The sequence below is a fragment of the Dipodomys spectabilis genome, unplaced genomic scaffold (genome assembly GCF_019054845.1).
Source record: "Dipodomys spectabilis isolate Male_0828 unplaced genomic scaffold, ASM1905484v1 ptg000260l, whole genome shotgun sequence".
Lineage (NCBI taxonomy): Eukaryota > Metazoa > Chordata > Mammalia > Rodentia > Heteromyidae > Dipodomys > Dipodomys spectabilis.
In genome coordinates, this window is record NW_024870937.1 from 2,500,367 (window position 1) to 2,516,090 (window position 15,724).

The following is a 15,724-nucleotide window of genomic DNA, read 5'->3' on the forward strand; positions in this document are numbered from 1 at the left end:
TGCTCTAGCACTTGAGCCACAGCGCCACTTCCAGCTTTTTTTTTCTGTTTATACAGTATTGAGGATTCATGCATGATAGGCAGGCAGTCTACCACTAAGCCACATTCCCAGCTCCGATAGCATTGCTTCTTGAGAGGCAGTTTTACCTCTGTCACAAGATGCTGATTTTGTCTTTCTTGGAGCCCAAGAAGGTTTTAAAGTGTCTTGCAAAGAATAGCTCAGATCAAAGAGCACAGATACAAAGTGTGTGTGTGTGGAGGGGGGAGACGACTGAGCATCCAGCATTTAGTTAATTCAAAGGCCCAGCAAAACCATCGCTTAGGTTGCCTCATAGAATTAGAGCAAGAGCATGAGAAATCAAGGGTCAGCTATTCAACAGGCTGACATCTAAGGATTATGGTTCAAAGCCAGCCCAAGCAGAAAAGTTGAGACTCTTATCTCCAATTAACCATGAGAAAACCAGAAGTGGTGCTGTGGCTCAAGTGGTAGAGCATTTGCCTTGAGCTGAAGAGTTCAGGGACACTGCCCAGGCCCAGAGTTCAAGTCCCATGACCGACAAAAAAAAATCAGTTTTTAAGGCATGCTACATATATATGTATATTATAAAGGTGGATTAAAAATAGACAGCTGTGGGGCTGGGAAGGTGGCTCAGTGGTAGAGCCCTTGCCTTGCATGCCTGAGGCCCTGGGTTCAATTCCTCAGCACCACATAAGCAAAAAGAAAAAGCCAGAAGTGGCACTGTGGCTCAAGTGGTAGAGCGCTAGCCTTAAGCTGAAGAGCTGAGGGACAGCGTCCAGGCCCCAACACCGGATCCAAAAAATAAAAATAAAAATAAATAAATAGACAGCCGTGTCATAATTTGAAGCCAGCCTGAGTAGGCAAATCTGAGAGACTCATCTCCAATTTAACCAGCAAAAAGCTAGACATAGGGCTGGGAATGTAGCTTAGTGGTAGAGTGCTAGCCTTGAGCAAAAGAAGCTCAGTGACAGTGCTTAGGCCCTGAGTTCAAGCCCCAGGACTGGCACAAACATTTTTTTAAAAGCTAGAAGTAAGGTGGTGGCTCAAGTGGTAGAGCAACAGCTCTGAGTTAAAAGGCTAAGGAGGAGTACAAGCCCTAAGTTTAAACCCCAGTACCAGCACACACACACACACACACACACACACACACACACACACACACACGAAAGTGTACAGATGTATGAGTTGTGTCAAGCATATATAGTTAGGTACCCATCAACATGATCAGAATATTTCCTCTAGTCTGGGAAGTTCTCTGATGTCTCTCATTCCTATTTATCTGTTTTCTATATCTATAACTTTTCCTTTTCAAGAATATTATAAAAATGAGATCAAAGCCGGGCGCTGGTGGCTCATGCCTGTAGTCCTAGCTACTCAGGAGGCTGAGATCTGAGGATCGTGGTTCAAAGCTAGCCCCGGCAGGAAAATCCGTGAGACCCTTATCTCCAATAAACCACTCGAAAACTGGAAGTGGCACTGTGGCTCAAGCGGTAGAGTGCTCCCCTTGAGCTGAAGAGCTGAGGGACAGCGCCCAGGCCCCAGAGTTCAAGCCCCACGACCAACCAAAAAAAAAAAAAATGAGATCAAGTAATATGTGTTTATGAGAACATACACTTTTACTTCTTTTGGTTAAAAATACCAACAACTAGTATGACTAGATTGCAAGCTTACTAGGTTGTATGTTGGCTGGTGTCATGCCTGCTTTCACAAGAAATTGCCAAGCTGTTTCCCATCATGGTTCTATGTTTAACATTCCCATCAACAGTATACAAGAGTTCAGGTTTCTCTGCATTTTCTAATTCTTGAGATTGCCCAAGTATTGTTTCTATGCAATTCTAACTGGAGTGTAGTAGTCTCTTACTTTGATTTTAATTTATGTAATGCAAATCATTTTTTGCAGTAAATAAGACTTGTCTGGAGAATCAATGTTTCAAGTCTTGGCAATCCTTGCAGGGAAAATAGAGAGTCCTTAGTGAAGAATTTGCTGCACCTGGGCTTCTGGGATATAAATTCTCTGTCCTGGATAGGTAGAGACCTGAGCTTCTTCCCTTTGGCCAGAAGAGGTCAGGAGATGGCAGAAAATAGACTGCCCAATTTTTAGTTCATCAATCCTGAACATTTGTAGTATTTACACACATTATAGTTATGCCTTTTTCTCTGAGCCTATTTGACTGCTACCTGGTCAAGTTTGAGGTTCCTCAAATAATATAAACTTATTTAATACCTAACCTTAAAGTTGTAAAGTCCTTCCTTACCAAGAGTAACTAACCTATATTAAGAAATGAGCTATCCACTTCCCACTATCACCCTTGATGCTGTATTAGAGGGAACAGTGAGCAGCTGAACTCAGTGAACCCCTGCTTTTTCTCTTCTTGAAACTTGCAGGAGCCAAGAGAGAATGAGGAAAGGGTTTGGGGGTGGGGGCAGGGCTCCAGACACCTAGCCCGCTACAGGCCTTCCTCTGTAAGGTCTGGGCTGGGGCTGCTCAAGCGAGGCAGTGCACAGATCTTCTGGGGCTGGGGCTGCAGAGTGCCCCCAAAGACATACTCCAGCCTGAGCCCCGGGCTCCCCTCTGGCAGTTGGAAGCTAAAGGTCCGAAGGAGTGTGGCAAACATCAGGAAGAGCTCCATTCGAGCCAGCTGGTCCCCAGGGCACATCCGATGTCCTGGAAGTCAAGGAGGAAGGTCAGAGTGTGGCAGTGGCCTGTGTGTGTCCCCATCTTCCCGTCCTGGCTCCACGCAGGACTCCATGCTATGCCTCATACCTGCAGAGAAGGGCAAGAAGGCCTCATTGACCACGAAGTTCTCATCCTTGTCCAGGAAATGGCCAGGGTTGAACTGCCGAGGGTTCTCCCAGCACTCAGGGTCATACAGCACAGAGGCAAGGTTGGGCAAAATGATAGTTCCCTGCAGAGAGAAGCTGCTACACATGCCCACAAGGAGCTTCAGGGGCCAGAACCCAGCCCAGGGTCAGAAGACCTCAGGGAAACTCCTGGTGTGCTGGTGGGAGTGACTGGACCCTGCAGGGGCCCCGGGGAGATCCCACAGGCCTACTCCCTCCTGGCTGAGCTTTGTGCCCATGGGTTTACGGCAGCCCAGGTTTGAGAGAGAAACAGAAACAGGTGGAGAGAAAGGAATGATCAACAACAACAACAAAAATCTGAGTGTTGGAAAGGCAGATAAAAGTAGAGTAGAAGCCCAATGCCAGTAAGCTCACAACTGTAATTTTTTTTTTGGGCCAGTCCTGGGGCTTGAACTCAGGGCCTGGACTGTCCCTGAGCCTCTGTGCTCAAGGCTAGCACTCTACCACTTGAGCCACAGAGCCACTCACAGCTTTTTAAGTTTATGTGGTACTGAGGAATTGAACCCAGGGCTTCATGTATGCTGGACAAGCACTATACCACTAAGCCACATTCCCAGCCCCTCACAACTGTAATTCTAGCTACACAGGATGCTGAGAGCTATGCATCACAGTCCAAAGCCAGCCCAGGCAACAAAGTTTGTGACACTTTTGAGTTGGGAACATGGCTTAGCAGTAGAGTGCTTGCCTAGCATATATGAAGCCCTGGGTTTGAATCCTTAGTACCATATAAACAGAAAAGGCTGGAAGTGGTGCTGTGGCTCAAGTGGTAAAGTGCTAACCTTGAGCAAAAAGAACACTTTCATTTTCAATGAACTTCAATTCATCACTAAAAAGCCAGAATGGAGATGTAGCACAAGTGGTAGAGTACCAGCCTTGAGCAAAAAACCTAAGGGATGGCACCCATGCCCTGAGTCCAAGCCTAGTTCTCTGTCTGTTTCTTACACACACACACACACACACACACACACACACACACACACACACACGCACACACACTAGCACAGGATTCTAGGAGATAGAAAGCTCGACTCTTGACTCTATAGGAGTGGGAGAGGAGAACCTGAATATAATCCTTGCCCTAATCCCAACCACAACCCTTATATAACCTTCACCCCAATGCTAATCTTTCCTATAGCCTTAATCTCTCCTGTAACCCTAATTCCAGCCCTTGCTGTCTCGAGTGAGGTGAGTGGTCAGGAAGGCACCAAAGGCTGCAGGCCTCTGCTCCTTCCCATACGGCGCTACACTGGGCATAAACAATATGTGTAGGTCCAAGTGGAGCACGGATGGGGTTCCCAGGACAGAGGAAACGCAGTGCCAGAACCTTTTCTTTTTTCTTTTTGATGCTAATACAAGGCCTTAAACTCAGGGCCTCATGCTCTTACATGGCTTTTCCACTCAAGACTGGCACTCTACCATTTGAACCACACCTCTACTTCTGGCTTTCTGCTGTTTTTTTTTAAGTCTTTTATTTTGTTTGTTTGTTTGTTTTCTGTGGGTCATGGGGCTTGAACTCTGGGCTGGGCGCTGCCCCTCAGCTCTTCAGCTCAAGGCGAGTGCTCTACCACTTGAGCCACAGCACCACACTTTTTGCTGGTTTATTGGAGATGAAAGTCTCACAGATTTTTCTGTCCTAACTGGCTTTGAACCTTGATTTTCAGATCTCAGCTTCTTCAGTAGCTAGGATTACAGGCATGAGCTACTGTGCCTCAGCTCCAGGATTCTGAGAAGACCTCCCACCCTGTGGCTCACTGACCAAACACCATAGAATTAAGTCAGGGGGGATCAAATGGCTAATTATAGGACTCTTGGCTTTGACAAAAGGAGCTTAAAAATAAAACAAAAATAACAAAAAATAATACTTTAGCAGGAGCCAGCCAGTGGTACACCTACTTGTACTCCCAGCACTGGAGTCAACCTGGACTACATAGTGAGTCCTGGTCTCAAAAAGCAAAGGCTGGGGCTGGGAATGTGGCTCAGTGATAAAGTGCTTGTCTGGCATGCTTGAAGCCCTGGGTTCAATTCCTCAGCACCACATAAACAGAAAGAGCCAGAAGTGGGGCTGTGGCTCAAGTGGTAGAGTGCTAGCCCAGGCCCTGAGTGCAAGCCCCAGGACTCCAGCCCTTTTTGCTTTTAGTTCTTTTTCAGAGTTTCTTGGGCTGTGAACCACTTTACCCAGCTTATTCTTTGAGACAGAGTCCTACTAACTCATTGATTTTTTTTCTTTTCTTTTTAAAAAAATTTTTTTTTTGGGTCCGGTCGTGGGGCCTGAACTCTTGGCCTGGGCGCTGTCCCTCAGCTCTTCAGCTCAAGGCTAGTGCTCTATCACTTGAGCCACAGCGCCACATCCATCTTTTTTCTTTTTGCTTATGTGGATGCTGAGGAATCGAACCCAGGGCCTCAGGCATGCAAGGCAAGCACTCTACCACTGAGTCACCTTCCCAGCCCTGATTTTTTTCCTTTATTATTATTTAAAATTTTTTTTGACCTGGCTGGCCTGGAACTGTGATTACTTCCCAACACCGGGGATTATGGGCATGAACCACTGTGCCCAGACCCAACAACTCATAAGAATTACCTTCACATGAAGGGTCTCTTGGGCAGAATTCTATATTCCCTCCAGGATCACGTATATTCTGTTCTAGAGAGCTGTCCTAGCCACTTTGCAAGGTGGTTGACCTTACTTCATGAAACAAGTTCAAAGCATCATTTGTCTATCCAGTTGTACAAGATGACTCTGCCATCTGCCTGCTGGGTGCCTCCTGGGAACTCTCTGCTAGCTTCTCCTTGATAAATGACAGTTTGAAGTCCTCAATCAAGTTGAATGCCAGAGCTGACACAGGCTTGAAATGCAGCCATTGTATTAGGAACCTTCACTATTGTTGCTATCACTCAGCTAAGGAAATGACAGGGAACTGTTTAGGGATATCTATACCATTTAATGACACACTGACAATCTCTGACTCAGCTTTCAGCAGCCATCCCTCCCCCAAGTTGTAAACATTCTAGATCGATTCTAGGTTGCTAAAGGCCCTCTGGAGTCTTTATCGCAGAGCAATTTCTAGAATCAAATTGGCAGGAATAGGTTCTAAGGAAGTTTTGAATCCCAAACAGCATGAAACAGAGCTGATCTTTGGTCCTCCTGCGCCCCTCCCCTCTTTTAACTTGATCTGACATCACTTTAAGACAATCTGAGCTCAGGTCCTCTTGCCGTGCCAGCAGCAGGAAGAGCTGAGTCTGTGCTTCTGAACACATATTCCAGGCAACATTTGACAAACTGTGGACTTGATGATCAATTATTGCCAAGGACAATTTGGTATCAGCCAACGAGACAGGCCAACAAACAATGAAAAACATCTTCATTTAGCACATAGATTCATTATTATTAGTGTATCTATGTGTGTGTGCTGGTGCTTGAATTCAGGGCCTGGGCACTGTCCCTTAACCTTTTCTGCTCGAGGCTGGAACTCTACCACTTGAACCACAGCTCCACTTTGAGTTTTGGGGTGATTAAATGGGGATAAGAGTCTCATAGACTTTCCTGCCTGTGCTGGCTTTGAACCACAATCCTCAGATCTCAGCCTGCTGAGAAGCTAGGGTTATAGTTGTAAGCTACCCGCACCCAACTGCATCAATTCATTTTTGTGAAAGCTTCATAGGCTTACTGTAAGCAATAGGAACTGACGGTGAGTGTGGTAGACAGAGCAAAACTTTTGTAGTCTCAGGAATATGAAGATAAAACTGATTTTTATCACTTTATAGCTATGTTTTTTTGAGCAATTTACTAAGTCACAACAACAATATCAAAGGAATTATCTTTAGGGAGTGTCTACATAATATCTAGAGGTTGTTAAAGGAGCAATGGATTGAGGCAGGAATCTTAAGTATGATCATTTATTAGTACTGGCACCCTAGTAGGGCCCTTAGGGAGGGCCTAACTTCCACCACAGTGGTAAGCACTGAATGAAGACCGTCATGGTGGAAGAGATTGGACTCCGTACCCTCTCTCTGTACCACTCCTGTATCTAACGTGCCACATTGTACCACTATGGCTTCCAAGGATGAACAGGCTGGAGCCTCGCCACAGAGCCAGAGCCTCTTCCTGAGAAAATTCCTGGGGCTCCAGCTACACCTTTACATGTATAGGGTTACCCGTACTGGAGCAACAAGATGAGTGACTTGTTTTTATTAAAATGGCAATCTTGTCACCTATATGCCTGTAGTACCTTTTCCTTCCTTCCTTCCTTCCTTCCTTCCTTCCTTCCTTCCTTCCTTCCTTCCTTCCTTCCTTTCTTTTTCTTTCTTTCTTTCATTCTTTCCTCTCTTCCTTCCTTCCTTTCTTTTTTCTTTCTTTCTTTCTTTTTTCTCTTCTTGAGCCAATCCTGAGGTTTGAACTCAGAGCCAGGGTGCTGAGCTTTCCCGCTTTTTTTTGCTCAAGACTAGTGCTCTACCACTTGAGCCCCAGCCCCAATTCCAGCTGTGTGTGTGAGTGTGTGTGTGTGTGTGTGTGTGTGTGTGTGTGTGTGAGCTTAGTTGGAGATAAGAGTCTGAGGCTTTCTTACCCAGGCTGCTTTGAAGTGTGATTCTCAGATCTCAGCCTCTTGAGTGAGATTTCATGTATGTGCCAGTTGGTACCTTACCTTTTTTTTTTTTTGTCGGCCATGGGGGCCTCATCTCTGGGCCTGGGCACTGTCCCTCAGCTCTTCAGCTCAGGGCTAGCACTCTATCACTTGAGCCACAGCGCCACTTCTGGCTTTTTCTGTTTATGTGGTGCTGAGGAATTGAACCCAGGGCCTCATGCATGCAAGGCAAGCACTCTACCACTGAGCCACCTTCCCAGCCCCAGTACCTTACTTTTTAAATGCCCTTGAAAAACCAAGTGGCTGGTTGCACACACCTGTAATGCTAGGTATTCAGTGGGTTATGATCTGAGGATTGAAGTTCAAAGCCAGCCCGAGAAGAAAAGTTGAAGACTCTTTTCTCCAAGTAACCAGCAAAAAGCTGTGAGTAGAAATGTAGCTCAAGTGGTAGAGTGTTTACCATGAGTGGAAAAAGCCAAACAAGAACTGTGCCCCAGTAACTGGCACTAAATACATACATACATACATACATACATACATACCCTGAAAAGAATCTTAGCTCCTGGTATTCATACCTTTACATAATCTCCTTCCCAGACTAGGCTGGATCTTGTTTCTCACTTCTAACAAATGGACTATGGTAAAGTGACTGGATTTCACACTGGAGATTGATTTATAAAAAGACTGTAGCTTCTCTATTGGGTGCTCTCTAATTTTTCATGAACTGAGGTCAGATACCGTGTTTTGAAGCCACCATATGAGGAAACTTATATGCCAGAGAACCAAGGGTGGCCTCCAGCCCAGTCTATGAGCCACTGAGACCTAAAAACAGTCATGAGAGTGACAGATAGCCCTTGTTATTTTAGCTATTTATTATTTTTCCCTTTTTTTCTCTAATACTGGGGTTTGAATTCAGAGCCTAGGCTTGCTTCCCTAATTTCAGACATGCTTTCAGCAGTATTTTTTACTGCTTATTTTGGAGATAGAGTCTAGTGAACTTTTCTGCCCTGCCTGGCCTTGAACTATGGAATTATGATCCTGCAGATCTCAGCCTCCTGAGGAGCTAAGATTGCTAGTGTGTAGTTATTTATTATTTTAATGCTATTTGAGTTATGTGGTTTCTAAAAATCTGTGCATATATTTAAGTGATAGACAATAGCTTGTCAGAGTTAGCATCAAATATATGAGAAACATTATTCTTTATGGCTTAAGCTTTGAACTCCAGTAGGTTAATGGACATATGATATAAACTAATTGGAATGGTTACTGATCATTGCAGTGCTTCTATTCAAAGCTAAGTACAGCCCCATTGTGTCTGGATATATAATGTGTAACAGCCCCATTTACTTAAAGCTTGCTGGAAGACTAGGGTTTGTTTGTTGTTTTGTTGGTCATGGGGCTTGAACTCTGGGCCTGGGCGCTGTCCCTCAGCTCTTCAGCTCAAGGCAAGTGCTCTACCATTTGAACCACAGCACCAGTTCCGGCTTTTTCTGCTTATGTGGTGCTGAGGAATCGAACTCAGGGCCTCATGCACGCAAGGCAAGCATTCTACCACGGAGCCACCTTCCCAGCCCTGTTTGTTTGTTTTAATTGCGCCCATACTGGGGCTTGAATTCAGGACCCTCAGCTGTCCCTTGGCTTTTATCACTCAAGGTTAGCGCTTTCCCACTTGAGCCACAGTTCCACCTTTGGCTTTTTAGTAGTTAATTGAAGTCAAGAATCTCAAAGACTTTCCTGTGCGGGTTGACTTTGAACCACGTTCCTTAGATCTCAGCTTCCTGCATAGTTAGGATTACAGGCCTGAGCTCCCAGCATATGTGAGGTCTTATTACACATCCCCTATATGAATGCCATAGGCAGACAGATGACTGAATGACAGCAAGATAACGGGTTGGCAGAAGCTGCAGCTAAGGGCAGGAAGGGCCTATCTGCGGGTGCTGGTTGGATGTGGGCTGAGCAGGGCCGCTTACCTTGGGCACGTAGTAACTATGTAGCGTGGTGGGCGTCACGCACTGGCGCACCGCACCCACGGCCACCACACTGCTGACACGCTGCACCTCGTGGAGGACGGCGCGCGTGTAGGGCAGCCGCTCACGATCCTCGTAGCAGACAGCCTGGGCGCTGCCCAGCACTGCATCCAGCTCCTGCTGCACCCTCTCTGCGGGTGGCTCAGTGTGAGTCTGGGGAAGATGGTGCCCTAGCACCCCCCCACCACTCCCCCTCCCCCAGGCCTGCATCCCATCTCTCAACCCAGAGCCACCAGCGCGCCATGCTGCCCCTTGGGCCAGGACACCCCACCCTGCCATCCCTGATCCCATAGGAGAGAGCGTGCTTCCTGTGAACAATTTGCAGGGCTTGCTCTTGCAGGAGGTACTTATAAAAAGGGACAGAACCCAGATTCCATCCCCTGCCACGTGGGGGCGCTCCAGATACAAAGATCCTCGTGCTTGAGAAAAAAACAAAGACCCAAGGTCACAAAACTGGAGCCAGGACTTGAATTTAATTTATCCCTGGGTGGACTCCAGCCACCCTTTGGCTATCATCCTGGGGCTTGGCACTTAGTTGGCATGGAGTCATTACTGCTTGCCCGATTCTCACTGTTTTTGATAGGTATAATGGCTTGTTCAAGGTTACACAGTGAGCTGTAGGCTGGTAATTGAACCCTTTCTAGCTCGATGCAACACTGTCAACATCTGCTGGTTGCCAGTGGCTCATGCCTTAATCCTAGCTAGTCAGGAGGCTGAGATCTGAGAATGGTGGTTTAGAGTTAGCCTGGCAGGATATTCTATCTCCAATTAACCAGCAAAAGAAACTGAACTGGAGGCATGGCTCAAGTATTAGAGAGCCAGCTGTGAGGGGCAAAAAAATCAGAGTGAAAGCATGAAGCCCTGAGTTCAAGCCTTGGTACCAGTATGCAGGCACATATACACAGAGCTATCAACATTCCCCGTACTGCTGTACCACATAGCTGAGAACATAAGCCACCAAAGCCCTAAGGAGGATTACCAGCATGAGACAATTAGGCAGCCTGTGAGTGCCCCTCACCCTGGATGTTTCTGTGATGGACCATATAAATGAGTGCCCAGTGCAGAGTGGTGGCTGTGGTGTCGGTGCCTCCTAGAAACAGGTCAATTACCACTTGGATCAAGTTCTCCTCGTTGAATGTGGAGATAGGATCGTCTGAGGCCTGGGAGAGAGATGGGAAGTGGGTGGATTGGGGCAGCAACTCGGGATCTTATCTCCCCCTAACAGAGCCCCGGTATCTGCTGAGGCCCAGCATGTCCCAAGACCTTGTTGAACTCTTTGGGTGTCAGAGGGCTGGGTCTCAGGACTGCTACAGACAACTTTTCATGGGGATTCTCCTCCTGCGGTTCTGAACCAAACAGTAGCCAACTCTTCTTCTCTGCCTACCCCTGTCTGCAGAGCCAGCCCTGGCCTGAAAAAATAATGAAAATCCTTCTTCCTTCCTTCCTTCCTTCCTTCCTTCCTTCCTTCCTTCCTTCCTTCCTTCCTTCCTTCCTTCCTTCCTCCCTCCCTTCCTTCCTTCCTCTTTTCTTTCTTCTTTCCTCCCTCCCTCTCTCTTCTTCCTCTTTCTCTTTCTTTCTTTCTTTCTTTTCCTTCTTTCTTTTCTTTCCCTTACCCCTCTCTCCTTTTCTTCTTTCCTTCCTTCCTCCATCTTTCTGTCAGTCTGCCTGTCTTTCTGTATGCTGGTCTTGGGACTTGAACTCAGGCCTGGGGGCTTGTCCCTGAGCTGTTGTGCTCAAGGCTAGCATTCCACCACCTGAGCCACAGCTCCACTTCTGGCTTTTTGGTGATTAATTGATCAGAGTCCCATGTACTATCCTGCCAAAGTTGACATTGAACCATGATTTACAGATCTCAGCCTCCTGAGTAGCTAGGATTATAGGCGTGAACCACCAACATCCAGCTGGAAAATCCTTTCTGAATCTAACCCTTCAGGGTATTTTGAAAAAATAAACGTGCAGACTGAGACAGTGACCAGTCAAAGATTGAGACCATAGCCTAGTAACAAGGTGCAGCCTGGGAACACAGCATCCTTGCTCCCTTGCAGCCAGTTGAGGCCCACCTTGGTGATTTGGGCCAGATAGCAGTTGATGAAGTCCTTGGGGGCCTCTGATGCCTTGAGCTTGTGTCTGATGATCTCATGGCGGATGAAGCCCTTCATAGCCTCTTGGTGTCTAAATATCTCCTGGTGGGGTCCAGGGAGGTGGCGGAGGGCCCAGGGAAACATGTCATACAGCTGGGGGGGGGGGGGGAGGAGAGAGGTCTACTCAGAGCCCACTCAGACATCAGTCAGGGCAGCTGAGTTGGCTGGGGCTTCTGACCCAGGCAGCCCTGACATTTAGAAAATTCCAAATAATGATAGCACTGGTAGCAGTAATTGTGTTAAGACCTAGCCAAGATGTTGCAGCGTCCTGCCTCTTATTCCCTGCCCCTGCATCCATGCTTGTCAGCTTGCTTAGCAGAAGACACCTAAGGAAACCAGAATCAGGCTCAAGGAGCCTCTGTCTCGCCCACTTTGCAACCTCCCAGCCTTAGCCCCAACCATGCCATGGCCTGCACACCTGACTTCCCAAGTGCCATTACCCGGCGCCATGCGGTGCTGACAAAGGCCAGGCCGAAGTTGATGGCTTGAGTCAGTTCCTGGAAGATTGGCTCATCCGAGAGGAAGCGGTGGCCGAACACCAGAGCCCCAATGACTTTGGCCGTGGATCTTCTGATGAGGACCTGAGGATCAAAGGGTCTGCCTGAGAGTAAAGGGGCAGAGCTCAGAGGAGAAGGCACACAGAACTCTGCTCTGAGCACATGGCCAGTCTTTGATAGTCATGCACGATCTAGTCGTTCATTCCCATCCTACGTTTATACTCTCTGCAAGGTTTCCATCACTTCTGTGAGCCAGGTTCTGTGACAATGCTGGACTTGCAGAAAGAGGTGGGAGAGACTGGTAAGTTATGTGAATAAAAGCAAGGCTAGGTAACTTATAGCTGGAGCTAAGGTATCTGGGATTCAGAGGACCTCTTAGGCAGGGACCTCAAGTCTTTCAGCTGTGAAAGATGGAGCAGTGGATCCTCACAGGAAGGGAAGGGATGTGGACCAGAACATTTCAGACGGGGAAATATGTGAAGAAGGTTGTGGGGTGTAAGCAGGGGGCCCGGTGGCCCACATCTGTAATCCTCGCTACTCAGGAGGCTGAGATATGAGGATCACAGTTCAAGCCAGCCCAGGCATGAATGTCTGTGAGACTCTTATCTCCAATAAACTACCAAAAAGCTGGAAGTGGGGCTGGGGCTTGAGTGGTTAAGTGCTGACCTTGAGCACAAAAGCTCAGGGACAGTGCCCAGGCTGTGAGTTCCAGCTACAAAAAACTTAATTAATGCTTGGACGTGTGGATGTTGATGAAAAGATTTTCCCAGACAGAAAGGAGGGCATCTGGCTTCCTACCATGCTGGCATACCTACGTTTCTGACTATCAGCACTGAAGAAATTTCCAGTCTATTAATACATCTCAAAACCATTGTTCATATTGCCAGGTTTCACACACATAGACCAGTCTCTCCTCCCTGCCTCCCTCCCTCCCTCTCCCCCTCCTCACACAAGCACCCTGGCTGTTCTGTGTGTGTGTGTGTGTGTGTGTGTGTGTGTGTGTGTGTGTGTGTGTGTGTGTGTGTGTTCAGAGGCATGTATGGGTGGTATAGGCCTGTCCCAGCTCATTCCTTACCCTGCTTCTGGCAGAAGGCCTCTGCTAGCTCTGCTGCCTCTTGCTGTAGCTGCTCCTCTAGTGCCCGTCTGCCCAGGCCCAGCTCACGAAGCACTGTCAGGCAGAAACGCCTCTGTTGCCGCCATGTGTGCCCATTGCTGCAAATTACCCCTGAGCCCAGGGGAGGAGGATGGGGGACAGTCACTAGACTCTCCCAGTGTTCAGGCCAATACAACCGGGCTCCCACCAGGCCTTGAAGGCAGCTCAAACAGCTCTGCATTGCTGCTCTGGGTAAGGGGCGTTTTGAGGTGGTGGGCCATGAGTGTGGGGCCCTCAAGGTGGGCTCAGCTATGCCTTCCTTCAGCCTCCAACCTGTTTTGCTTTCAGGAGTCCCTGAAAGAAGTGGAGGAAGAGATAGAGAGAGATGGGAGGGGTTGGGGCACTTGCTGAGCAGGACACTGTAATGGGCTCTCATAAGCTCACTTAATCTTCACATCCTTGAAGTGGGGAGCATGCATTATCCCCATCTAATTTAGAAGCACATGGGCCAGGGCGGGGACTGTGGGGGTGTGAGGATGACTTGTGCAAGGTCACAGGCCAGCAAGGGGCTGAGATTGGATTTAGATACTGAGTTGATTTTAATACCTATCCTGGGGATTGAGCCCAGGACCTTGTGGTCTTGGTTGGCTTTTCCACTCAAGGCTGATTATCTTCCACCTGAAACACAGCTCCACTTGCAGCTTTTTGGTGGTTAATTTGAGGTAAGTGTCTCATGGACTTTTTTGGCTCAGGCTGGCTTGGAACTTTGTTCCTCAGATCTCAGCCTCCTGAGTAGCTGGGATTAAGTGAGCCACTAGTGCCAGCTGGATAAGTTTATCTTTGTTTGTGTTTTTGAGCTGATAAAGGATGTGATAAGGAGCCCTGAGTTCCTGAGTACAGTGACTGTCCAGACAGCTCTTCACTATGATGGGGGAGGGGGCGGCCTTGCCTCTTTCTCCAAATAGGTCCTGAAAGAGCGGGGTCAGGGGCCTGCCAGAGAACTGTTCGGAATTGGAGACCAGAGCTTCCTTCACAGCCCGGAAGCCATTCAGCACCACGACGGGTGTGGGGCCTACCCACACAGTGAACACGCTGCCATGAGTCTGAGCCAGCTGTTGGAGAGAACAAGCATGTCAGGCTGTGGACAAAGCACATTCTCTGGGGCCGTCCTCTTAACACAAATCCCCCACCTTGTTGCACCCAACACTCTACCATCTTAGACCACCCCACTGACTTCCCAAGAAGCCAAACCTACTCTCTGGACATTTAAAATAGCCAGGAACCAGCACTTACACTCCATCAGGCCTGCTGGTGGACAGGGTCTACAACTATACAGAGCTATAAGTAAAAGCCACACTATAACTCGAGTCCATCGAGTGTCAGTGGATGTCTGTTTGCATTCAGTGAGTTAGAGAGTAGATGCCAAGGGCTGGGATTGTGGCTTAGTGGTAGAGTGCTTGCCTAGCATGCATGAAGCCCTGGGTTTGATTTCTCAGTACCTTATAAACAGAAAAAGCTGGAAGTGGCACTGTGGCTCAAGAGGTCCAGTTAGCCTTGAGCAAAAGAGGCTCAGGGACAGTGCTCAGGCCCTGAGTTCAAGCCCCAGGACTGACAAAAAAGAAAAAGAAAAGAAAGTAGATGCCAAAAAAACATAAGACCAGGACCTCACAGGTCTCCTGACTCTCAGGATAGTGCTCTTTCCACTGCCTTATGAGCCTGGAGATTTCAATTATCTGAGATCTTCAACTAGATATTTAATAACAATATTAATATGTTATCCAATATATTATTATAATACACTAAAATATTTCATAAAATAATAAAATGCAGAGATAGAGAAGAGAGCTGAGCATTGCTGTGGGCGTCTTCTCCCACCTGCCATAGTTTTGGGCAACAATTCTGCTTGGCCAGTGGATTTCCTACCCCTCTCCATACAGCACTTGTCCACTGCGAGAGGTGGCTGTGTATGGAGACTGCTTGAATGATGCTACTTGAGTGTGCCTTTGGTGGGGTCTCATTTCTCCCAACTCTCGTGTCAGGTGGCTTTTCAGAAAATGCCTTCAGGTCCCATCAGCATTCACCTGGAGCAGAACACACACACACACACACACACACACATACACACACACACACACACACACACACACACACACACACACCTTTCTCCATTGTGTTACAGCTTCAGTAAGCTTTTACTGCCTCTTCCCTCTTATCCCATCTCAGGTACTCTGTACAAAGTCTTTACATTCCGTTTTTCCAGTCCCCCTGCATTCCTGCCTTTGACATGTGAGAAAGCTAAGTCTCAAGGATCCATAGCAAGTAATAAGACCAGGATCTCTGGCCCCTCCATCCCCAATGACTGATCCCAATTCTTTCTTCCTACTTCAATGTCCTTGGGTCAGTAACAGAGGGATTCCTCCATCTCCTCCCTCAAGGGCCAACTCCTTACCTGGAGCAGCATTTCTGGATGTAGCTGAAATTGTAGTTGCCACAGGTTTCCAAGAAG

General features: G+C 47.6%; 1 protein-coding gene across 1 annotated transcript; it reads right to left on the reverse strand.

The window, feature by feature from the left end:
• Nucleotides 1–2,449: 2,449 nt before the first annotated feature.
• On the reverse strand, nt 2,450–11,712 carry LOC122125074 (cytochrome P450 2J2-like). The gene is made up of 5 exons (XM_042699617.1): nt 11,548–11,712; nt 10,506–10,647; nt 9,431–9,618; nt 2,783–2,924; nt 2,450–2,683 (listed from the first exon to the last, which is right to left on the reverse strand). Exons 1-5 carry the CDS (start codon nt 11,710–11,712, stop codon nt 2,466–2,468), a joined length of 855 nt encoding a protein of 284 aa, XP_042555551.1. The 3' UTR covers nt 2,450–2,465.
• Nucleotides 11,713–15,724: the final 4,012 nt, after the last annotated feature.